This window comes from Schistocerca cancellata, chromosome 1 (genome assembly GCF_023864275.1).
Source record: "Schistocerca cancellata isolate TAMUIC-IGC-003103 chromosome 1, iqSchCanc2.1, whole genome shotgun sequence".
Classification (NCBI taxonomy): domain Eukaryota; kingdom Metazoa; phylum Arthropoda; class Insecta; order Orthoptera; family Acrididae; genus Schistocerca; species Schistocerca cancellata.
The window spans coordinates 301,011,908-301,037,840 of NC_064626.1; the positions used below are offsets into that span (position 1 = coordinate 301,011,908).

A 25,933-nucleotide genomic window follows, 5' to 3' on the forward strand; every position below is an offset into this window, starting at 1 on the left:
CTCTCTGAGTCACGACATATTAAAATGTGGTCAAGGGAGACCCGTTTAATATAGTAAAAGGGTCCATTAGCGGCTGTCAACTCCTCTGTACAAACATTATGAGTTCCTGGCATCAAATGGTGTTAATGGCCAATAGGGGATGTAAAAGCATATCCCATCTTATCTACAGTTTGAGAGCTGTCAGTATGAAAGATGGTAGTGCCCTGAAATTCCTGGACAACTGAATGTAACAGACACCAAAAGGTCATGGGGGAATCAGACTTTAGGACTTTGAAATAGATCAATCCTAATTTGTGGCTTACACGAGGAGCACATCCCATGGAGGAGAGACAGAAATCCTCGCGACGACTGCGAGGCGCATTCCAGCTGGTAATTCCACCTGAGAATGGGTATCAGGTGGTCAACAATACTTGTATGCAAAAAGAATAGGATATGTTGGATGAGCATGGAACTGCTGAATGATGATTGTATATAAAACCAAGAAATGTTACCATTGGAACTGAAGAGGTAAGATCCCAGCTTCAGTAAACAGACTGTCTCCAAGACTCGTCTGAAAAGCGCCAGGCGATCTCCATGAAGACGAACTGAGTGTAACAGTTTCAAAGGCGAAGGTGCCACCAAGCCATAAAGGTGGTAACCATAGTCCACTGGGATGAGACCAGGATCCAGTAAATACGGAGAAGAGTACCCCAATCCGTAACCCCATGAGATGTGAGCATGGAAGCAGAGACTGTTACACTTCCATATGCAACTAGTCTTTAGCTGATGAATATGGAGCAGCCAAGTCAGAAAAGAAGCCTCAGAAACAGGACTGTGATACAACTTTCAAGCACTGGGTACCCATATAAAGATGAGAGTTAGGGTGGATCACGGTACGATGTTGGAAACGTGGTTTCGTCATCAGATATAAAGCCAATCCAAATGGATTTTTTAGACTAAAATACTCTCCAAGGTCACATTTTTAGATAGAAATCAGAGTTTCTAGTTAATGCGTACGAAGGAAAATTTTACAAACTAAAAATCTTTACTTATTGATAAATGACATGCTCTTCGTTGCAAATTTCCAAGTTACATAGTGATTAGATGTCAGAATATTGTTTAACAGATACTACTGCAATGGTGGACATGCAACACCTAACAGTAAATTTTGAAAATTGTCACGGTAAAACATCTATCAGAACTCAGTAGAGAAGGCCAATAAAACAGTCAAAAACTGAGAAATTTAGGATATCGCTCAAAGAAATTAATTAGACGGATGTTTACAGCATCCAAAACACAAATGGAAAATACAAAACATTCATTGATAAAGTTAGCACCTTATTTGAAAATTGTTTTCTCCTGAAGGTAACTCAAATTAAGCAGAAGTTTAATAAGAAACCATGGATCACACAAGGGATAAAGATATCATGTGAAACAAAAAGGAAACTCTATCTGGTATGTAGGGACACCTTTGATACTAGCATCATAGCTCATTACAAAAATTACTGCAAAATACTGAAGAAGGTTATCCAGAAATCTTAACACCTGCATTATGAGAAAAAGACAAATACATCCAGCAATAGCCGGCCGGTGTGGCCGAGCGGTTCTAGGCGCTACAGTCTGGAACCGCACGACCGCTATGGTCACAGGTTCGAATCCTGCCTCGGGCATGGATGTGTGTGATGTCCTTAGGTTTACGTAGTTCTAAGTTCTAGGGGACTGATGACCTCAGAAGTTAAGTCCCATAGTACTCAGAGCCATTTGAACCATCCAGCAATAAAATAAAAACAATATGGGATATGGTTAAGCCAGAGACATGTAGGACCAGAAATGAGGAGGAACAAATAGCTCTTAAAATAAACGAAACTCTGGTAACAAACACATGTTGTGTTGCAAACCATTTAAACAAGTATTTTGTCTCTGTTACTGGTAGCATGGGGTTGTCAGGTTCAGTAAATAATGCAATGGAATATCTGAGACCAGTGCACACAAGCAATCTCGGTAAAATGGAACTGACACTTACTTCACCCAAAGAAACAGAATCCATCATAAAGTCCTTGAAATCAAAGCATTCTAGTGGTTATGATAACATATCAACGAAGTTAATAAAAGAGTGTTCATGTAAACTTGGTGATATCTTGAGTTATTAGTGTAATCAATCACTTATCACGGGAACATTCCCGCACTGGCTTAAATATGCTGAAGTTATAACTCTCCACAATTACCAACCGATCTTACTTTTGCCAGCTTTTACAAAAATCTTTGAAAAGGTTTTGTACAAACATCTACTTAAGCACCTTAGTGAAAATAACATACTGCCAAAGTCACAGTTTGGGTTTATTAAGGGTTCTGATATTGAGAAGGCTATTTACAATTACGGTGAAAATGTCCTTAATACATTAGACAACAAATTAGAGGCAACTGGCATATTCTTTTGACTGTGTGAATCACAGCATTCTTTAAAGTAAATTAAAACATTATGGCATCACTGGTAGTGCTGCAAACTGGTTTCAGTCTTATCTTACTAGGCCTAATAGAAAACAACATAACACTCCAGCAGTAGGCAATCAGACATCTCATCTGACTGGGAAGAAATTACATGTGGCGTTCCGGAGGTTCCATACTAGGCCCACTACTTTTTCTTGTGTATATTAATGACCTGTCATCTGTTACATTACCAGATGCCAAGTATGTCTTATTTGCAGATGATACAAACACTGCAATAAATAGCAAATCAAATATAAATTTAGAAAGGGCAGCTAATCAAATTTTTACTGACATTAATAAGTGGTTCATAGCCAATTCACTGTCATTAAACTTTGAAAAGACCCACTATATGCAGTTCAGAACTTCCAAGAGATTTCCTTCTAGTTGGTGTATAAAATATGATAACATGGACATTGGAGAAGTTGAGAGTGTAAAATTCATGGGATTACAACTTACTAAAAAATTCAGTTGGGAGTGACATAATAACGAATTGCTAAAGCACCTAAACAAGTCTGTGTTTCCAATGCGAATGATGTCAGACATAGGAGATATAAATATAAAAAACTGGCATATTTTGCTTATTTTCACTCCATTATGTCATATGGTATCATATTTTGGGGTAACTCCACACACCGAGGAAAAATTTTTAGAGTACAGAAGCATATAATAAGAGTAATGTGTAGTGTACATCCAAGAACATCATGTCGAAACCTAGTCAAAGGATTGGGCATACTAACTACAGCTTCTCAGCTTATTCCTTCATGACGTTTCTTGTAGGCTAAATAATACATTTCTTTTTCCAACTAACTGCTTAGTACACAGTATCAATACTAGGAATAAGAACAATATACATAAATCACTTACTCTTGCCCAGAAAGGAGTCCAGTATTCAAAAACTGCATATTTTCAGTAAGTTACCAGCAACCATTAAGAGTTTAGTTTCAGACAAGGCACAATTTAAACATGATTTAAAAGATTTTTTGGTGGCCAACTCCTATTCCATCCATGAATTTCTCAACAAGTGCAAGTGACAATACTTGGTTGTAACATCCAAGTAACTACCTACTGTGTGAATGATGGATATATGGGAAGCAGATGTAAGTCTTAAGTCTGTAAATAGTGGAAGATTAATTTATATCTCGTACATAATTTGTCGTTCTTAACTGAGGATCATTGTTGTTGTGGTCTTCAGTCCTGAGACTGGTTTGATGCAGCTCTCCATGCTACTCTATCCTGTGCAAGCTTCTTCATCTCCCAGTATCTACTGCAACCTACATCCTTCTGAATCTGCTTAGTGTATTCATCTCTTGGTCTCCCTCTACGATTTTTACCCTCCACACTGCCTTCCAATGCTAAATTTGTGATCCCTTGATGCCTCAAAACATGTCCTACCAACCGATCCCTTCTTCTAGTCAAGTTGTGCCACAAACTTCTCTTCTCCCCAATCCTATTCAATACCTCCTCATTAGTTACGTGATCTACCCACCTTATCTTCAGCATTCTTCTGTAGCACCACATTTCGAAAGCTTCTATTCTCTTCTTGTCCAAACTAGTTATCGTCCATGTTTCACTTCCATACATGGCTACACTCCATACAAATACTTTCAGAAACGACTTCCTGACACTTAAATCTATACTCGATGTTAACAAATTCCTCTTCTTGAGAAACGCTTTCCTTGCCATTGCCAGTCTACATTTTATATCCTCTCTACTTCGACCATCATCGGTTATTTTACTCCCTAAATAGAGGATCATTGAAATGAATAATTTACTTTACTATTTGACAATACTTGGATGGAACAGCCAAGTAACTAGCTACTGTGTGAAGGATGGGTTTAATGAAAGCAGATGTAAGTATTAAACCTGTAAATATTATAAGTTTAATTTTAATTCATTTACATAATTTTACTGTTTATTGACTGAGGATCATTAAAATTAATGAAACTCAAGTTTTTCGAATTTCATTTTTGTACTGTGTTTATCTGACATGTTCCACACCCTGGAGGATCCCCTCTTTTGTGGGTCTACGGAATGGATAATTAATCTAATCTAATCTAATTTCTGGAGGGAGGAGTTCAATACATAACTTCAGCCCATGGCTGATCCAAATCGAGAACTTCTACTGCTAGTATGTTACCAGCAACAGAGGCAGAGAACACTGCGCGCAGCTGCTGATTACAGGCCTTATGAGTAATATTCGATACCTAATCGTTGGCTTTGACAAATGACGTAGGAAACATGCGAAAAACGTCATACACAACATGGCGACTATCCGACGATGATGATGTTGTTGTTGTTGTTGTTGTTGTGGTCTTCAGTCCAGAGACTGGTTTGATGCAGCTCTCCATGCTATACAGTAAGCTGCATTCCCACGGGAAAAATTACGGCTGTAGTTTCCCCTTGCTTTCAGCCATTCGCAGTACCAGCACAGCAAGGCCGTTTTGGTTAGTGTTACAAGGCCAGATCAGTCAATCATCCAGACTGTTGCCCCTACAACTACTGAAAAGGCTGCTGCCCCTCTTCAGGAACCCAAGATCATCCTGCAGACATTTATTTAAGGATCTAGGGATATTCACAGTAGCTTCTCAATATATATACTCTCTTATAAAATTTGTTATTAACAACCAAACCCAATTCAAAAGTAATAGCAGTGTGCATAACTACAATACTAGGACAAAGGATGATCTTCACTATTCAAGTTTAAATTTAACTTTGGCACAGAAAGGGGTGAATTATACTGGCACTAAAGTCTTTGGTCACTTACCAAATAGTATCAAAAGTCTGGCAGATAACCAACAAGTATTTAAGAAGAAATTAAAAGAATTTCTGAATGACAACTCCTTCTACTCCATAGAGGAATTTTTAGATATAAATTTAAAAAAAATGAAAAAGTTGTTATATTAACTTAAGTATGTTGTTAAATTAACTTAATTATGTCATGTATTGGAAAATTTGACTCGTTCCACATCATTACGAAATATCGTATTCATGATCCATGGAACTAGTATTAATCTAATCTAATCTACACGTTTGTCTGGCCTCTCAACAGATAGCCGTCCGTTGTGGTTGCACCTACGGTACGGCTATCTGTATCGCTGAGGCACGCAAGCCTCCCCACTAAGGTCCATGGTTCATGGGGGGTATCCGACGATATTTGAAGAATCATGTCACCAAAACCAGATGACTCCATTACCATACAATATGCAACAAAATTGTGTGTTTCAGTCTTTCCCTTTCTTTCATTTCCATATTTACCCACAACATACGTATAAAATATAACTTATCGCATTGTTTTCTCGGTTATTAAGTGGGTGGGAGAATTGCATCGACCTCGACTTCAATACCGCAATTAGTGATTTTGTCAGGCTCTCAACAAGCACAGTCACCAATTTAGGAATACATAAACACTTGCAAATCTGTGTAAATCCCCTTACATAAGCCATAACTACTTTGAAAAATCTTACAATTCTGAATTCACATTTGCGGAATCATTTGTTTACATACAAACCTCATACATCCGCTCTGACTAGTAATTATTTCTCCTGGAGTCAATATACGAGGTACGGATCTCTCATATGACCTGATAGTACTATCGACACGCTCACTAGCTAATCTAATGTGTGCCAACGCCGACATCATCAATCACTGCAAACAAATTCACTATGTTTCAAAACTGAAAACACTCATTATTGCTTGAAAACCGCAACACTCAAACAACTTCGAGTTGCGTTGCCGAAGATGCGCCTGCATACCAGGAACAACCAAAGATACTAAACGTTGACACATCATGCATTGTACACAGGTATGAGTTTCTCTGTTTAATTCCGAGGACTGGTTGGAAGTTTAGGACGGTCGACAATTTTGGATTTGTTTTCTTATTTATTACTTCTAGTACCGTGGTACAGTTTTGCAAAGAAAGTTGTTTATAATAATATAGGTATTGAGCTGTAGTATTTCACTCTTGTCATTCATGTGAAAATGTCATGTTAAATAATCATGCGTGTTAGGTTACTGTAAGGTAAACGTAAATTAGGTAATTAGGTCCTTCGGAGAGGTGTAACATAAAGGTAGATCTGGTTGCAGTTGTAGATTTATGGGCAATTTCATTATGTTTGTTATTGTTATAGATTTGTGGCTGTCTGTAGCAGTGCCACGTAAGATGGAAACCGTGTTGTGAGAAATGGTGATGTAGCGGTCGTGCAACCATTAACCAGTTATATTGAAAAATGGGAAGCTCTCAGAGTGTTGAAATACCAGGGGGTGGAACAGAAGGCTACCATGTCCTTCGTGTAAGTAATACGAGTATGAACTGTGTGACATGTTGGAAAGACAGAAATGTATTTGTTCAGAATAGCAATCACTGTGTATTGGTTTAAATATTTCAGGTTCAGGAAGGATCTCCAGGTCAGAAAGCTGGATTGGAAGCCTTTTTCGATTTCATAGTCGCCATTGGGAATACCAGACTTGTAAGTAAAAGACACTTTTTGACACATTGTTTGGAAGTCATTTATTTAAAAACAAGAACTTAGTAACTAAAGCTTACTTTTGATATAAGGCATTTGTCGTATATTTGAATGGGCATCACTTCAGTATTTGTGTTGTCTTGCCATCTGCTGAACTGATCCTGCTTGATCCATTGTTGCCTCTCCTTATGATATGATTTACAAAGCTATTGAACTACACTTCTGCTCTTTCAATTGCCTTTTCACTGTGAATAAATTTAAAACTGATGCAGTGCAAACTTTGTTGTATGGGTTTATTTATTTGTCCTTCAAACATTCAGCACATCAGTATTGGACAGGTCAGACACATTACAGAAAAAAATGCATATATTAGACATAGACAAAGTGGAATAGTATTGGGTATGGATAGGGTAGAAAGTTGACAGTAGACTTGTCAATGGTACCATACCAGCATTCATCTTATTCTCTTGAGAAAACCCAAGTCAGAATGGCTGGACAAGATAGGACCCACCCCCATCCCCCAACAACTCCTGAATGCAAATCCAGCCAATTAAACTGACTTAACCACCTCAATCAGTATATGAGTAGGAAAGAAAGCTACATATACATTGTAGGCAATGAAACTCTTGTAATTCTACTTTGTGAAATTTTACAGGGAAAGCAAAAACAGTGTCTTAAAAGATATATTATGTTACAGATAAGGTTGCTACATGTGAAACTATATAGCAGAAGCCTAGTTATTGACAGATTAGAGAAATCCAAGCACTTTCAAATTTATCTTTGGTAATGGAGGTATTGAAATCATGAGGTTTTCACAGCTATATGCAGGTACGAGACTTTTCATTGCCTGCCTCAATAGCCTGTAATGAGATTACAAGAAGTCAACTTTTGAACACATTATTTGGTACCGTTGAAAACTAAAAACACACAATTGCCTGACAGCACTATATCACAGCTAATCTTGCAAGTGATCCCTTTTCTGAGGTGGTGGATTGAGCTGCATTTGAAACAGGAAACCGACAGTAGAAACATGACAACTCCTACTCGGGTCGACCGAAGTGTCCGATCCCACCCGTCGGCTTTGACCCGTGACGTGAGGCTGTTGTGGTGTGTGACGTCACGACGGCGCGGAATTTAGTTTGTGAGAGTGGCTTGTTTGTAGGTGTCGTTTTGATGCGATCGGTGGTGCTCTCTGGTGGTGTGTTAGGTGATGTTTTTGGTTTAGTTTGAGAGTGTGGCATCGTGTGTGAATTTTGGTAAGTTGCTTCTTTTACGTCTTTGGTAGGTATGGATATGACTGACAGGGTCAACAGTTTTTGGTTATCGGGTATGATGGGGGACAGTGCATTGTCTCTAATAAAATTTCTTCAACTATTCGAATTTTTTGATGAAGTCGTGAAGTGTTCAGTATGCTGTGAAGAAATGAGGCTTACTTAAAGTTTTGGCGTCTCGGACCAGGGACGGCTGTATGTGGAGATGTTGTAAGGATAACAGGGCAAGGAAAGTGTTCGATCCCAATGTGTGGCTGTATCGGGAGATTTTTTTGAGCTATATAAGTCAAAGGAAGTGTTAGATCCTAATTTATGGGATCGGGAGCTGCTGTTGGGCTATATAGGTCAAGGGAAGTGTCCGATTCCAGATGATATTGTGTTTAGTGGTATTTGGGGAGTTTTGTGATGTCGGTTTTTTTTCGTCGTTTTGCGTGGTTTTGTATGGGGGTGGGTGTCTAAATTTGTTTATATGTAGTTTGCCCCCACCCAAAAACCCCCTATTTCCCACGCTTGTCCCGTTAGTGTCATTAGGCTTTTTGTGGAACGTGTGTATGTTTGTTTTTCGATTTATTTTCGTCCTCATAATGTGTACGTAACGACTTTATATGCGCCGTATTGGAATCGTGGTTTATGGTCATTTCCGCCACATTTGTGACGTCATGGGTCAAAGCAGACGCGCGGGATCGGACGCTTCCGTATTTCCCTCCTACTCAGTAGTTGAATTTTTACATATGAATTAGTAATTTTACAATTATTAGTAATAAATCTGCTCCAAAGGTCATTACCTTCTCCAGCTTCTTGTTATATGTTTGTAATGAAATATAAGAAATGATACCAAAATGTCTCGTCTTAGAGTAAAAGTTGTTTTTGCTTGCTCTATATGGAGAGGCCTACAGTTGAGTGTGTTATGGGTATTGTAACTCCTGTTGTTATGCAGGTACCCATGTTAGTCCTTACCAGCACAGATTTGTATATGTATAGGAATGGTGCCATACGGTGAGCCCTCGTAGAGCTGGGAGACCAGATTTTAACAGCCTGTTTCTGTGCCATGAAAAAAAATTAATTTGATCTACCATTATTTGTACCCCAAAAAGTATTCCGTAAGCTACAAGGACTGGAAATAACCAAAGTGAGCTATTCAATCATCATCGAGAAATATACTTCAGAAATGATTCTCTGAACAAAGCAAAGTATACTCTGTTCAATAAAATAATTCTATTCCCACTTCTAATCATTGCCATTGCCTCGTAGCTACCTTACAAAATAATTTAACAAAAAGTATCTATAAGTGAAGGTGCCACTTTTCCTGTAACAAACAAAATTTTACTTTCCCACTTCAGGTACCATACATTTAGTCCTATCTCGTCCCAAAAATACACTAGACAAATTAATCACCTCATATGCTACCTACTCAAAACTTGGTACAGACAAAGTGTTGTAGTTAGGCATATGTTAACTGCAAAATGGTATTGATCTTAAACTCCTCCACTGTATATATATCTAAGCGTCGGCAGTAGAAAACTCTCAACTTCTAAGTAGGCCAAATGAAACAATGTTTTGACCCCCATTCAACAATGCATTTAATTATTACAATATACAACTAATGCACCAGTTGTGGCCAAGTTAATTTTATGACTTTTTTTAGTGTTCTGGTGGCCAGACTTCACTACTTTGGAGTTGTGGCAGCTGTTTACTTTACTGATTTTCCTACTGGATACCATCTCGTCTGTAGTTGACACAGTCTGTAGCTCCCATCATTGCCACAAGATGTCACTCTAAAAATCAGTTAAATGTGGCACATGTAACAATACATATATATAATGACAATTCATTGTGTGACATTGTCTGATTCACTCTTCCATATATATTCTTTCTCTTTATATATAATTTTACCGAAATGTTGTTTACACCACAGTGTGCTGTTTTGCTTTCTTCTTTGCTGCCTCTTTTAACAGAGAACAGGAAAGTTTTATTTATGGCTAAATTTGTATCCTGCCTGTTTGCTATGCAAAACACTGTGAAAGCTACCATCCTTGCAGATCCAGCAACTGGAAGGGTATCTTGCATATCCCATACAATAATAATCTCAACTGATATAGCCATTCATTTTCTGCGACTTCCATTCCCAATCGAGAGTTCATTTGCAATAACAGTGCACAAGGCTAAAGATCAGAGAGGGTGGGTGGAAAGGATGAGATAAAGGGGAGGGTGGAGAAGAAGATGGGGCGGGGGGGGGGGTGGATTAGCACATACATCCAGTTCTCATACATATTTAGTAATTAAAACTCTTTGTGGTTTTGTATCACATTCATCATTACTATAAAAAGTATTCACTCTTTGTGAACATACACTTCAATGTGTACTACTTCCACTGGCGGGTTTGATTACTGTTGAAGTTCTCCTCCCAAGAAAAGCTCCGGGGAGGGGGGGGGGGAGTTGTGGTACAAAATGAGGAGGGTATTTTAATAAAAGTGACCCCATTTTACACCCAAGAGGAACTAGAGGATATTCAAAATTGCTTGAAATTGGTTAAGAGTCTTTGAAATAGTGTACTGTCAGTAGACGTTGTTAAATATTGAGAAATTAATAAACTTGAGGTCTAAAACTACTCCATTGTAGACAACTTGCACAAGACCCTCAGTTATATAAAGTAAGCAGTTAAAAAATGTTGATCTGTTCAAAAAACGAGAGGTGTTTCTGAAATTTAGAACATGATGACAATGATGAATAATTACCTTAGAAAAAAACAGTCATATTCATTTTTGCTAACTGGTAATGAACGCAATAAGGCTGCTTTATAATAATAATTATTATTATTTATATGGGAACTAGGAGGTCTTGTAATTATTGGATAATATTCTTTGTAGTAAACAATACTATTCTCTTAGTGTTGTTTATTGGGGTCTCTGGGGCATAAGTGTGACACTGCAATGTTCCCTGCTGCATTAAACAAATATTCAGAGGGATACTTTGTGCTATAATTTTGTTGATGTAGTGAACAGATCTGAAATTACTGGTATGTTTATCTGAGTTATAGCTCCCCTCTCAACATCTTCTTCCTTCCTTCCGAGAAAGCTACCAAATAACTGAACTAACTCTTTGAAGACATCATATACAACGAAGAGTCAAAGGAACTTGTACACCTGCCTAATACCGTGTAGAGCCCCTGCGAGTATGGAGAAGTGCCGCAACACAATGTGGCATGGACTCGACTAATGTCTGAAGTATTGCTGGAGAGAATCAACACCATTAATCCCGCAGGGCTCTCCATAAATCCATAAGACTACAAGGGGTTGGAGAACAGCATTCCAGATATGCTCAATAAAGTACACGTCTGCGGAATTTGGTGGGCAGTGGAAATGTTTAAACTCGGAAGAGTGTTCCTGGAGCCCTCTGTAATAATGCTGGATGTGTGGGGTGTCACATTGTCCTGCTGGAATTGTCCAAGTCCATCTGAATGCACAGTGGACATGAATGATGCAGGTGATCATACAGAATTCTTAATGAATGTGTTATTTTCAGAGTCGTATCTAGATGTATCGGATCCCATACCACTTGAACTGCACACACCCCACACCATTACAGAGCCTCAACCAGTTTGAACAGTCCTTTGCTGACTTGCAGATCCATGCATTCACGAGGTTGTCTCTGTACCTGACACGTCCACCCACTTGATACAATTTGAAACGAGACTCGTCTGACCATGCAACATGTGTCTAGTCATCAGCAGTCCAATGCTGTTGTTGATGGGCCCAGGCAAGGCGTAAAGCTTTGTGTCGTGCAGTTATCAAGGGTACACAAGTGGGCCTTTGGCTCTAAATCCCATATCAATGATGTTTCATTTAATGGTTCACACGCTGACACTTGTTGATGTCCCAGCATTGAAATCTGCAATAATTCTCTGTAAGGTTGCACCTCGTGTCACATTGGACAATTATATTCAGTCATCGTTTGTCATGTTCTTGCAGGATCTTTTTCCGGCACCAGCGATGTTGGAGATTTTATGTTTTGCCGGATTCCTGATATTCACAGTACGCTTGTGAAATGGTCATATGGGAAAATCCACACTTCATCGCTACCTCGGAGATGTTGTTTCCCATCACTCATGTGCTGACTATAACACCACATTGAAACTCGCGTAAATCTTGATAACCTGCCGTTGTAGGAGCAGCTATTGACCTAACAACTGCACCAGACATTTGTGGTCTTATAGAGGCTTTGCTGACCGCAGCAGCGTATTCTTCCTGTTTACATCTCTCTTCGTTGGAACACACATGCCTATACCAGTCTCTTTGGTGCTTCAGTGTATACTTTCATACAACTTTAGAGCACCCCACGTAACAGCAGTCTGCCATTCATTTTTGTTAACTGCGTCAAGTATTACAGATTAATAGCGTGATAATGTGCCATAATCCACTACACTATTTCTGCACACCTCTCTGAGCATAGTGAATTTCCGTTGGGTTCTTACCATATAGGGATTCAATTTCAATGTAGGAATGTTGGTAACCCATGTGTAATCCGACCTAACTCTTTAGTAACCTGACCTAACTCTTTTTCAGCTTCCGCCTTAAAACTGAATTATTCGTGATACAGCCACACAAACCAGCAAACACGTATAAGATCGTCACACTTAGTCTTGCTCACAACTGACATTGATTTCAGCTTGATCATACCACCGTAACAGTCGTACAAGCACATTGTGGGAGAATTTTAAATGACCCTCATGTAAACATTGTGCAACACACACATTACTTTACTGAAGTGGTATGTGACACCTCATATCCCTCTCCTTGGATGAAGTATGTCACCATAAATATGCAGCATTCATGACTGACTAAAAATGCTATTTCTGCAACCTTATTGCAGAATTAAAAAAGTTAAACATTAATCCCTTATTTCTACTAGATCTACGTCTACATGGTTCCTCTGCAATTCACACGTAAGTGTCTGGCAGAGAATTCATCAAACCATTTTCATGCTACTTCTCTACCATTCCACTCTTGAATGGCGCGTGGGAAAAAGGAACACCTAAATCTTTACGTTTGAGCTCTGATTTTATAATGACGATCATTTCTCCCTATGTAGTTGGGTATCAACAAAATATTTTCGCATTCAGAAGAGAAAGTTGGTGACTGAAATTTGGTAAATAGATCCCACCACAAAGAAAACCGCCTCTGTTTCAGTGACTGCCACCCCAACTCGCGTATCATATCTGTGACACTATCATGCCTGTTGCGCAATAACACGAAGCAAGCTGCCCTTCTTTGCACTTTTTCGATGTCCTCCGTCAATCCAACCTGGTAAGGATCCCATAGCGTGCAGCAATATTCCAGCAGAGGATGGACAAGTGTAATGTAGACTGTCTCCTTAGTGGGTTTGTCACATCTTCTAAGTGTTGTGCCAACAAAGCAAAGTCTTTGTTTTGCCTTCCCCTCAATATTATCTATGCAGTCTTTCCAATTTAAGTTGCTTGTAATTTTAATTCCTAGGTATTTAGTCTAATTGACAGCCCTTAGATTTGTGTGATGTATCGTATACCCAAAATTTATCAAATTTCTTTTGGTACCCATGTGGATGACCTCACACTTTTCTTTGTTTAGTGCCAATTGCCACTTTTTGCACCATATGGAAATTCTCTCTAGATCATTTTGTAATTGGAATTGATTGTCTGATGATTTTACTAGACTGTAAATTACAGAATCATCTGCAAACAATCCTAGGGGTGCTGCTCAGATTATCACCTAGATCATTTATGTAAATCAGAAAAGCAGAGGGCCTACGACACTACGTTGCGGAACACCAGATACGTGGAATCGATCTGAGATCCCTAGTCGACAGCACTCATTACTTCCTGGGAATAAAGAGCTAGCTGTGTTGCACAAGGACAGTATTTTCTGAATCTGTGTTGGTTATATATCAATAAGTCATTTTCTTCAAGGTGATTCATAATATTTGAGTGCAGTATATGCTCCAAAATCCTACTGAAAATTGAGGTCAGTGATATGGGTCTGTAATTCAATGGGTTATTCCTATTTCCTTTCTTGAACATTGATGTGACCTGTTCTACTTTTCAGTCTTTCAGAACAGATCTTTCGTCAAGTGAGTGGTTGTATATGATCGCTAAGAAAGGCACTATTGTGTCTGCATACTCTGAAAGGATCCTGATTGGTGTACCATCAGGACCGGAAGACTTGCTTTTCTTAAGTGATTCGAGTTGTTTCGAACACTTAAGATATCTACTTTTATGTCACTCATGCTAACAGCTGATCTGGTTCCGAATTCTGGAATATTTACTTCGTCTTCTTTTGTGAAAGAATTACGGAAAACTGTATTTAGTGGCACCATCATCGGTAAAATTTCCATTGCTATCGCGCAATGACGGTATTGACTGTTTTTTGCCGCTGGTGTACTTTACATGCGACCAGAATCTCTTTGGTTATCTACCATATTTTGAGACAATGTTTTATTGTGGAACCTATTAAAAGCATCTCGCATTGACGTCCGCACTAAATTTCGAGCTTCCGTGAAACTTAGCCAGTCTTGGGGATTTTGCATTCTTCTGAATTTGGCATGCTTTTTTTGTTGCTTCTACAACAGTGTTCTGACGTGTTTTGTGCACAATGGTGGATCAGTCCCGTCTCTTATTAACTTATGAGGTATGAATCTATCTATTGCTGTCGATACTGTATCTTTGAATTTGAGCCATATCTGGTCTACACTTACATAATTAGATTGGAAGGAATGGAGACTCACTCTTAGGAAGGCATCAAGCGAATTTTTATCTGCTGTTTTAAATAGATATATTTTGCGTTCATTTACAGTGGTTTTGGTTGATATGGTTTTGAGCCTTGCTACAATGACCTTGTGTTCACTAATCCCTGTATCTGTCACGACGCTATCTATTAGGTCAGGATTATTTGTGACTATGAGGTCAAGTGTGTTTTCGCAACCATTTACAATTCGTGTGGGCTCATGAACAAATTGTTCAAAGTAATTCTCAGAGAAAGCATTTAGTACAATTTTGGAAGATGTTTTCTGTCTACCACCAGCTTTGAACATGTATTTTCTCCAAAAAATTAAGGGTAGGTTGAAGTCTCCACCAATTATAACTGTATGAGTGGGGTACTTCAAGTTTTCTTTGTACTGTTCAACTATTATATCATCTGAGTTGGGTGGTCGGTAGAAGGAGCCAATTATTATTCAGCTTTCCATTTCTATAATGATTTCAGCTTCTGTGCTTTCTATCGGCACTTGAAGCTCTGGTACTTTTCTGACACAGCTACAATAATTTACGATTACAGTACCAACTGCTGCTTGGTTGATTCTCACCGTTTCTTTCCCTGTACCCTTTGAGACTGGAGCCCTTTTTGATCTTTCCCGAGACTGTCTAACCTAAAAAATATTTACAGTATTTCTTTAAGCCTCAATAAATAAAACTTTGAATCATGAACATAATTAATTTGTACTAATTATTCATTTGGGTAAGTTAATTCTATTTCTTTTCCTTATATTTCAGATTACAAGTGCTAACACTCTAGGTTAACTGATTCTAATTATCTAGTTTATGCACTACATTCATTTAAGGCTTTCCATACAATTGACATTGAACACTTTGGTTACAATCAATATCAGTGCCCGCATCAAAATTGTGTATGTGGTATTACTCCAGTTAGTTATTTAAATTACGGTGGTAACGATTTCGCATTGCATCAGTTGCACGCTATTTCTACATTTTGATAACATGTTTGAGCTAAATACACAGAAAATATGCAAACCATTTGCGTTTCTAGCTTCATAAAGCCTTGTATCCAAACAATTAACTAATAGGCTTCTTATTCACTATATGAAAAGCATACAAAATACTACAAAATTGCAATGGAATATTCCCTAACTATACTCAAGGACCTTGTTACCCTTTTGTTATCAAACCCAATTTTTTCAGGTAATTTGTGAATAAACTGCAGCCCTCAAAACATAAGTTTGCAATAGCTTTATTACAGCATGACTCAGCCGTCACCTAGAGGAGCTACATGCTCAGAACAGCTAGCAACCCTTTCATTGCTGTGAGACTTATAATCATATAACATTCCTTGCACCCATGATTTACTTAAGACTATCACAGTTGCCCTCTGTTATTCAGTCATCAAACTTAGTTACTATTTGGACTGTAACTTTAGGTAAATTTATCTACCTTAAAACTTTGGAGTAAGCCTGAAAAGTCAGTAGTATCCTTCTGCTATAGGAACCACCCATTACACCTCAAACACAAAAATATAACTCTCCATTAACAATCCATTTTCACTGTGATAGTGTCCCACTATTCATCTTCACACATATTTCTGGTGTGGCTCATCCTTTTATTTGTACACTCATATAACCTACCATTTCACCAATCTGTATATATAGGTACATTATCTTGGTCAATAGGAAACATCTTTCTGCTTCAAAAATTCTTTAAATAAATGAATAAACCCTACCTGAATTCAGAGCCTTGTAAGTAACCATTCTGTAGTCTCTTGTAATATAGATCCCTAATTACCATTTAATACTATTGCCAGTTTATTTACATACTACTGCTTCAAATATCCTTATTTCTTTTAGTACCAGATATAGGCTGGATGGTAGCATGTCATTTCTTATCTGTATGTGGCTCTCTACTAGGATTGCTGATATTTGTAAAAATAATGGGAATCCGATATTGTTGTTTGTTGTGGTCTTCAGTCCAGAGACTGGTTTGATGCAGCTCTCCATGCTACTCTATCCTGTGCAAGCTTCTTCATCTTCCAGTACCTACTGCAACCTACATCCTTCTGAATCTGCTTAGTGTATTCATCTCTTGGTCTTCCTGTCGATTTTTACCCTCCACGCTGCCCTCCAGTACTAAATTGGTGATCCCTTAATGTTTCAGAACGTGTCCTACCAACCGATCCCTTCTTCTAGTCAAGGTGTGCCACAAATTTCTCTTCACCCCAGTTCTGTTCAGTACCTCCTCATTAGTTATGTCATCTATCCATCTAATCTTCAGCATTCTTCTGTAGCACCACATTTCGAAAGCTTCTATTCTCTTCTTGTCTAAACTATTTATCGTCCATGTTTTACAAATACTTTCAGAAAAGACTTCCTGACCCTTAAATGTATGATTGATGTTAACAAATTTCTCTTCTTCAGATACACTTTCCTTGCCATTGCCAGTCTACATTTTATATCCTCTCTACTTCGACCACCATAAGTTATTTTGCTCCCCAAAAGCAAAACTCATCTACTACTTTAAATGTCTCATTTCCTAATCTAATTCCCTCAGGATCACCCGATTTATTTCAGCTACATACCATTATCCTTGTTTTGTTATTGTTGATTTTCATCTTGTAGCCTCCTTCCAAGACACTGTCCATTCCTTTCAACTGCTCTTCCAGGTCCTTTGCTGACGCTGACAGAATTACAATGTCATCAGCAAGCCTCTAAGTTTTTATTTCTTCTCCATGGATTTTAATTCCTACTCCAAATTTTTCATTTGTTTCGTGTACTGCTTGCTACAACCCTGTCTCACTCCCTTCCCAATCACTGCTTCCCTTTCATGCCCCTCGACTCTTATAACTGCCATCTGGTTCCTGTACAAATTGTAAATAGCCTTTAGCTCCCTGTATTTGACCCCTGCCACCTTCAGAATTTGAAAAAGAGTATGGAATCTGATATATCAATATTTAAAAAGTGTCATTATCAGCTCTTGCTGTATCTACAAAAGTTATCGATATATTGAAGGAAATATAGGTCTATAAAAATATCAGCCGCACATTGTAAACATACTTCCAGTTTTAGAGTAGTATTTTGAAGTATTGACTTTTTATTTGATATTCTATACATTAACAAACTAGCAGCATGTCTATCCCCATTAGAGCAAGAATTGAAAGAAAGACACTTAATTTGAAAATTTGTAAGTTGATAATGGGACTTTCAGATGAAAAGCTTGTGTTACAATACTTTTTTCGTCAACTGTTGTGTTGTTAATGAACAGCTGTCTAAATGGTGCAGGGTCATGCATTACTTCATTCCGGTTAACCTCTCAAACCTTATTTTCTTAATTTGTTGTTGGCTACATGTTTTAATAAATCTTTTCACCCGTCTGTAGGAAAATTGCGTTGTGAAACTAAACATTTGCAGTTTCTATTGGTACTGCCCAGTGTTGATTATGTCAGCACTTCACCACAGACGTCTCCACCCAAGCCCAATCTTGTCATTTAGACTTTTGTTCATCATTGCAGCAACTGTTTTGGAATAGTTCCAATGCAAAGTAGCAGCACACTAGTTGCATTAAAAATGTTTTTAATGAAGTTGTGTGATATTTTTTCACATTGTACTACTTCTTTTGTTCCACTTGTACTCGCTTCACACAGTCAAAGAGAAAGACCAGACGTGGTGAAAGCTCAAAAAGTAGTAAGACTACTTCATACAGTGGAAGTGAAATTATGTCCTACTACAATTTAAAAAGAACAGTTTCAAGTATTTGCTGAAAATTGTGAAAAAATATATTGTAAAATAAAAATATTAGCATTTGATATTGCCGTTTTCACATATATATCAGAAATGAAATATCACCAATATACATCAAATTTTATCGACAGCCCTAGTCTCTACTCATTTTATCCTCCATCAAATACGTTGATGATGCTAATATCTGGCCACATCAGATTTCCTTTATGTTGCTTTTATCGTTAACGGAAATAGCAACCAAAGTGTCAGATTGTAATATTTATGACTATTATGGGTTATTATCTAGTTTGGTTACGGCTCCCTCTCTCTCTCTCTCTCTCTCTCTCTCTCTCTCTCTCTCTCTCTCTCTCTGTGCATGGAATTCGTCTGCTAGAGTGTGTTCACCTTGGTAACAAAACAGTTTCAACATTGGGTAACTTAGCTTTATGTGCTAACATAGTGTACTATTGCTTCTTTTTTAATCCAAATACTATAGGTAATGGTTTTTTATAGCCATCTATTTATGTGTGTAATAAACTTGTATGCAGAAAAGCGATCGTCAGATTTCAGTGGTTCTTTTAAGATGTTGAAGTGGCATCTGCAGATTAACATATTGTATTATAGTGAAAGTATGCATAACTTATGGAAATTGGACAGAACCCAGAAAGTGAAATGTTCACAGAGAAGATGGAAGAAATTTAGTTCCGTCCATCAAGAATATACCAGATGACTCAAAACCTAGCAGACATCAATCCACAAAAATGTGAATTGATGTGAGGCAGAATAGCATTTAATATTTGTATATAAGTGCCTGTGGTATCAAAAACGTACTCAAAGACACTTATCTGGATACATCAACCAATCCACACGCCTCTGTTTGTCTAATGTAGGTTCGAGGTCATCGACAGCCCATTTCAAACATGCATTTTCATTGCCTTTTTATCTTTCGGAAATACTTAATCAACATTTGATGTAGTATGGAGCGCAAAGACAAATATACATTTAAGGTTGGCACTGTCCTTTTCATAAGTAATTATTTTCATAGATGTTTGCATTATGTTATCTATACTGAGCCTTCCAAAAATATGAGACAGGTCATGTAAACTGAGACCAAATTACTATACATGTTTAAACTGACACAATGTCAGTAAACAAATTAAATCTGCATATCAGTTACAAAATTGTTGACTAAATGTTTTCAGGTGTGTGTCCCACCATTTCAACAGCAAATTAGCGTCAAAATACAATAATCTTTCCCAAATAGACTTACCAGGTACCATTTCTGGGGAAAGAGGTATGTTATTACTTAACTCCACTTTGGTTCCCTCTTAGCTGTGGATCAATTTGTACAGGCAGATGACTTGTTTTTGTTCTGTACTTTCTATCCTATTAAGTCGTAAACACCATCTTCTAAAGCTGCAAGAATAGACGTTGTTACAGCAGCCGCGTCAGACCCCTCATCGTGCTTTGAAACATTTAACCTGGCTTCTGTGTCTGAGATTTGCTTATGCGCTTCATCTAATTTTCATTCAGCTAAATCTTTAACTTGTTTCAAATTGTTATTTACCTCATTGAACTGTCAATTAACCTTGTCAAACACTTAATCACATTGTTCTAGTACCACAACATTTAACTACTCTCCCAAAGAACATATTGTTGTTGTAATTGTGACATTTGGTTATTTACTTGTACGTTATAGTGATTCCCCGCATTCCACCTTTGCTTTTAATTTGGAGCCTTGCACTTGGATACTAGTTTAACTCAGTTCTTATGCTTGTCTTTAACTCAGCCTGACAGCTTTTATATTCTCAGTCTGTGCTTTAATACTTTAATTGTTTGCATTTAGTTTAAGGTTTAAAATTTTTCTAAAAACCTTAAACCATTCAGGGATGTTAGCCTCCATGTTTCTAGTCACAATCGGCATTCAGTGAGAAAGATAATAAGTTGTAATTAGTGTAAATTAATGATTTTTTGCAGTGTCAAATGTCGTATGACAATACCAATAAACCAATTGTTAAACAGCTCATAATGCCCACACTGTATGCACCACCACAGTTTTCACATAAGGAATGACTGGAAGCAATATAGATACCAAACATCATTCTGGAATATAGATACCAGTTTCTGAACTGATGTATAGCTATTGTTGTTAAGATGCTGACACATTGCAGTGATGATGTGATAGGTAAATTGCGTCACTGAAGGTGAGTGCGTGGATTCAGCATCTGACAGTGGATGGGATGAGCTGGAGACATAGCACCAAGACTTAATAAGCCGGAGACATAACAGCATTTGGCTGCACTGGATGTCAGGGAAATACAGCTGATGTCTTTACAACCCTTAGAAACTGCTGTCAACTATCTTCCAACGCGTAAATTCTTAATTCTTCTTCATTTTAAATGGTGTTAATAAATTTAACATTGGCTCCCCAAACATTTAATTCTTCTTATTCTCTTAAAGCGCATCACTAATAGTAGCTTGCGAACTGCTGCAAAGCTGGTTGTTGATCTCATTCAGAGGAAAACCATGATTTATTTCACGAAATTTTGTGATGAAAACCTTTTCTTTTTATTATTTCTCTCCAGTTCTCTCTCTGCTATTCCCTGCTATATTCAACAAATTTTCAGAGGGGGACTTCGTGTAATAATTTATCACAGACCTCGATTTGTGTCTCCTCAGTGATTGTTCCCCTACCCACTTCAATGCCGCTCATGGCACATTCTTTGCTATTGATCTCACGATCTTCTCCCCTGCCCTCATGTCTTCCATACAATGGTCATCCCAGACTTCTGGGCCACCAGCGACAGTCACCTGTCCAGGTCTGAACCTCCAAGGTGCTCTGTGCACTGATCCATTGGTCCTTGCAGAACACCTTGCAACACAGTTTGCAACAGCATAGTCATCCTCTTCCTAGCCTACTACCTTTCTCCAGTAGAAACACAGAGTTGAAGAGACCCCCTCTTTTTCGGCCCGCACCACGTTGAGCCCTATAATCCTCCCTTCACTGAATGGGAATTGGCACAGGCTCTTGTCTCTTCACGAGACACAGCCCCAGGTCTGGATTCCATCCACAACCAGATGATCCAACACTTGGATGTTCCCCAGAAGCAACATCTCCTCAGGGTCCTCAACCACATTTGACTCACAGGTGCTTTTCCGTCTCAATGGCAAGACAGTATAGTTATCCCTGTCCTTAAGCCCAGGAAAAACCCAACGTCTCTTGACAGCTGCCGCCCAATTAGCCTGACAAATGAACTCTGTAAACTGTTTGAAAGGATGGTCAGCTTCAGATTATGTTGGGTACTCGAATCTCGGGGCCTTTGGCCCCGTTATCAGTGTGGTTTCTGAGTCATCCGACAGGCTTTTACTCACAGCTGGCACCATGTTGTCATCTTTGACCTACATAAGGCATGTGACATGGCTTGGTCCCATCACATTTTAGTTGCTCTCCAAGACTGGGGGTTCCATGGTCCCCTTCCAATTTTTATCCGTGAATTTTTATCTCACAGGCTCTTCCAGATTAAAGTTAGCATTTCACTCAGCACTCCTCAGATTCAAGAGAATGGTATCCCACATGGTTCTGTGCTAAGTGTCACACTCTTCCTCATCGCCATCAATGGGCTTGTGACCTCTGTTGGGCCTCTGGTTACCCCTGCATTTTGCATTTGGTGCAGCTCTCACTCGGTAGCATCTGTTGTGCGCCACCTCCAAGGCACCATCCAGCAGGCCTCTGTATGGGCCTCCGCCCATGGCATCCAGTTTTGTCCCTCCAAAGTGTGGGTTACGCATTTTTCTCGTTGACCCACAGTACACCCCAATCCAGAACTTTATTTAGGCAAGCATCACCTCGATGTTGTAGCACAGTCCCATTTTTTGGGCCTTATTTTTGATAAGCTGACATGGCAGCCTCACATTCGCCAACTAAAGACTACATGTATGTGGAAGCTTAATGCTCTTCGCCTCCTGGCCCACGCATCTTAGGGTGCAGACCGCTCCACTCTTCTCCATTTTTGCTATGCTCTGGTCTTGTCCAGACTAGATTATGGTAGTCAGGTTTATGGCTCAGCAGCTCCTTCCACTTTGAAACTCCTTGACCATGTCCATCATCTGATGCATAACAGGCGACTGGTAACACGTAGTTCCCAGCCCCGTGTTGACAGGTAGGATTCACACGTACCCCCGGTAAAGGCCAGCCCCAGGGAGGGGTGATTGCCTGAGTTGCTACCTTCCTAAATTGCCAATTGATCCCTCTGTCAGGTGTTTGGGAGGTCTGAGCAGAGGTGTGAACAGTCACCTAACGCAGAAATCCAAACATACCTCTCTGATCAAAGTGTCTTTGCAGTCCATTGGGTGATGAAAAAAGTTGATGCATCCATAGTGCCCACACACACTCTTTTTCTCACTTCTGATAGTGGTGCTTCCATCAAAGATCAAAGCAGGCTATGAAATTATCACAGTATGACTCTATATTCCAAACCCGGTGCACTGCTAGTAATGTCATCATTACAACCACCCAGCCAAACGTGTAATCTGTGGTAGAGATGCTCACGAGGGTGATTGTCCGTTGTCTTCTCCCTGTTGTATCAACTGCATTGGCGACCATGCTGCCTCCTCCTGAGATTCTCTCATATATCTCGATGAGTGGGCTATCCAGGAGATCTGGGGAAGGAAAAAGTGCCTTACCTGGTCGCTCACAAATTGTTGGCTAGTTGGAAACCCTGCGTTCAACCATCTGACACCAACAGTACTGTTCTTGCTACATCTTGCTCCGTGAAGGTCATGGCAAAGCAGTCATGCGACCTCGAAATTATTGCCGTAGTTGTGAAATCACCCAGTGTCATGGTAGCATACTCGTCTTCTCTTCCAGCTGTGCAACAAGCCATCAAACTTCCACGTCAAGGGGCAAAGTCACCTGTTACACAACCGGCAGGCCGGAAAGGACAGAAGGAATACTCCCATGAAGACTTCCTATGTCCCTCCAGCCAACAAACATCTGAGTCTTCGTCTGCCAACAGGAAAGGCTCCAGGAAGTCAAACAAAGGGAAACGCTCTGTTTCTTCACCAACTTGGGGATCCTCTTAGACGGTGTCGCCGTATGCTGCCCTTGCCCAGCCAACCTCCGTGTCGTCAGTGCGCCCCACCAACTGTTTTTCTGCACTGGACTCTGCAGACCGACTCAAGGAGAATGCCAATGCCTCTGTAGACCTCGTGGAGCAGAATCCTCCAGCCTCTGTGCCCTATAGCGGTGAATCGTCAAAGACTGGCACTCTGCAGCTGCAGAGGTGACACCCCTTCATTTTTCCCCATCAAGACTCTCCTCCAGTGGAACATTCACAGCCTTTGATCCAACATAGAGGACTTACAACTGCTGTTAGAATCACTGCAGCCCCTTGTACACTACCTCCAGGAAACAAAATTGTGTCCTTACAATCGCATTGAACTTTCGAATTTCTTCTCAGTCCGCTTTGACGTCCACCCCCCTCCCCTCCCTCCCCCCAAGGATGGCATTCCTTCTCATGGGGGAGTCATGCTGCTCATCTAAGATGATGTTCATAGTCAACCCATCTGCCTGGCTCCAAGCTGTTGCAATCCACATTTTTCTTCCTCACTTGATTTTTTCGCTTTGTACCGTTTGCACTCCTCTGTTATTTGATGTCACCAGAACAGACTTCCTCCAGCTTATTGGGCAACTGCTTTCTGCATCTCAGTGACTTCAGTGCACACCATCCTCCTTGGGGTTCTGCGAGAACCTGTGCAAGAGGTGCCCTCCTGGCTGACCTTCTCAGTCAACTCAACCTCATCTGCCTTAACACAGGAGCACCTACATTCTTTTCAGACTCTACACACACCTATTCCCATTTGGAACTACCCTTCTGCACTGCCCAGCTTACCCATCATCTCAGGTGGTTCGTTCTTTCTAACACATACTCGATCGGCCATTTCCCTTGTGCTATCCGTTTGCTGACTCCTACCCCGCCTATGTGCAAACCCAAATGGAAGCTGTCTAAGGCTGACTGTAGGCCCTATTCCTCCCTGGCAACCTTTGACAAACATCGTTTCCTCTGTTGTGGTTACCTAGTCAAATACCTTACAATTACCGCAGACCATTCCATTCCTCCCACTTCATCCACACCGTGCTGCGACACTGTTCATCCGCGGAGACATGCTCTCTGCATTTTTAACCGTCATCCTACGACGACGAACTGGTGCATTCATTATAAACAGTTGCATGCACAGTGTCATCCCGTTCTTCAGAATAGCAAAACAGAGCTGGATTTCATTTAACAGTTCTTTTAATGGTTCTCTGGTACCAAGGTCCATTCCACAAGTCCAACCTGACAGTAGCAGACGGTTTCATAGTGGATCCTGTTGCTATCTCCAAAATCTTGGCCCGCGATTTTGTGGAGATTTCGAGCTCCTCCCATTATCACCCTGCCTTCTTCCATCGAAAACGAGCAGAGGAGACTTGGGCAGTACCCTTCTCTTCTAAGGATAGTGAGTGCTACAAAGCTGCCTTTACTATGAGATTATGCTCTCACTTCATCCCGATCCTATGCCCCAGGGCCAGACAGTGTTCACATTCAGACGTTGCAGCACCTTTCTCTAGCGGACAAGCACTTTCTGCTTAATACGTACAACTGCATCTGGGCAGAGGCATGTTTCCCATATGCTAGCGTGAAGCCACTGTCATACCCATATTTAAGTCCGGTAAGGACAAACACCTTCTTTATAGCTACTGTCCATTTCTCTCGCCAACTGTGTTTGCAAGGTGATGTAATGTACTAACCACTACATAGTGTGGATTTCAAGTGTGCAGTTCTGCAGTTGACCATCTTGTCACTTTGTCCACCCATGTCATCACTGGTTTTCTGTGGAAATCTCAAGATTGTGGAAATGGTTGTGTCGATTTGGAGAAAGCCTACGACACCTGGAGGACTGGTATCCACTGTACACTCTACACGTGGGGCTTCCGAGGTTGCATGCCTCATTTATTTCAGGAATTTTTAAAAAGATGGAGTTTTCAAGGTACTTGTGGGCTCTGTATTGTCAGATACCTTTTTCGAGGAAAACAGTGTGCCTCAGGGTACCGTCCCGAGCGCCATCCTTTCCGCTATTGCCATTAACCCTATAATGGCCTGTTTCCTGTTGGGTACCTGTGGCTCCCGTTTTGTTAACAATTTTGCCATCTATTGCAGTTCTCCATGGACTTGCCTCATTGAGTGGCATCGTCAGCAATGTCTCAGTCATATTTACTCATGGATC

General features: G+C 39.7%; 2 protein-coding genes across 5 annotated transcripts in view; one reads left to right on the top strand and one right to left on the bottom strand.

The window, feature by feature from the left end:
* The window catches only part of LOC126172212 (exosome complex component RRP4), a 73,535-nt gene extending 67,315 nt beyond the window's left edge, over window positions 1-6,220 (bottom strand). The window contains exon 1 of the mRNA XM_049920861.1: window positions 5,975-6,220. Coding sequence (XP_049776818.1) covers window positions 5,975-6,105 — 131 coding nt within the window. The 5' untranslated portion in view covers window positions 6,106-6,220. The remainder of the gene's footprint in view (window positions 1-5,974) is intronic.
* LOC126172103 (Golgi reassembly-stacking protein 2) overlaps window positions 6,216-25,933 on the top strand; it is a 66,616-nt gene continuing 46,898 nt past the window's right edge. The window contains exons 1-3 of one of the 4 annotated variants that reach the window (XM_049920854.1): window positions 6,216-6,268; window positions 6,594-6,755; window positions 6,852-6,932. In XM_049920854.1, the coding sequence (XP_049776811.1) occupies window positions 6,693-6,755; window positions 6,852-6,932 (144 nt within the window). In that variant the 5' untranslated portion in view covers window positions 6,216-6,268; window positions 6,594-6,692. Of the gene's footprint in view, window positions 6,500-6,593; window positions 6,756-6,851; window positions 6,933-25,933 lie in introns of all 4 variants that reach the window. The other 3 variants (XM_049920855.1, XM_049920853.1, XM_049920852.1) reach the window with 3 other exon arrangements.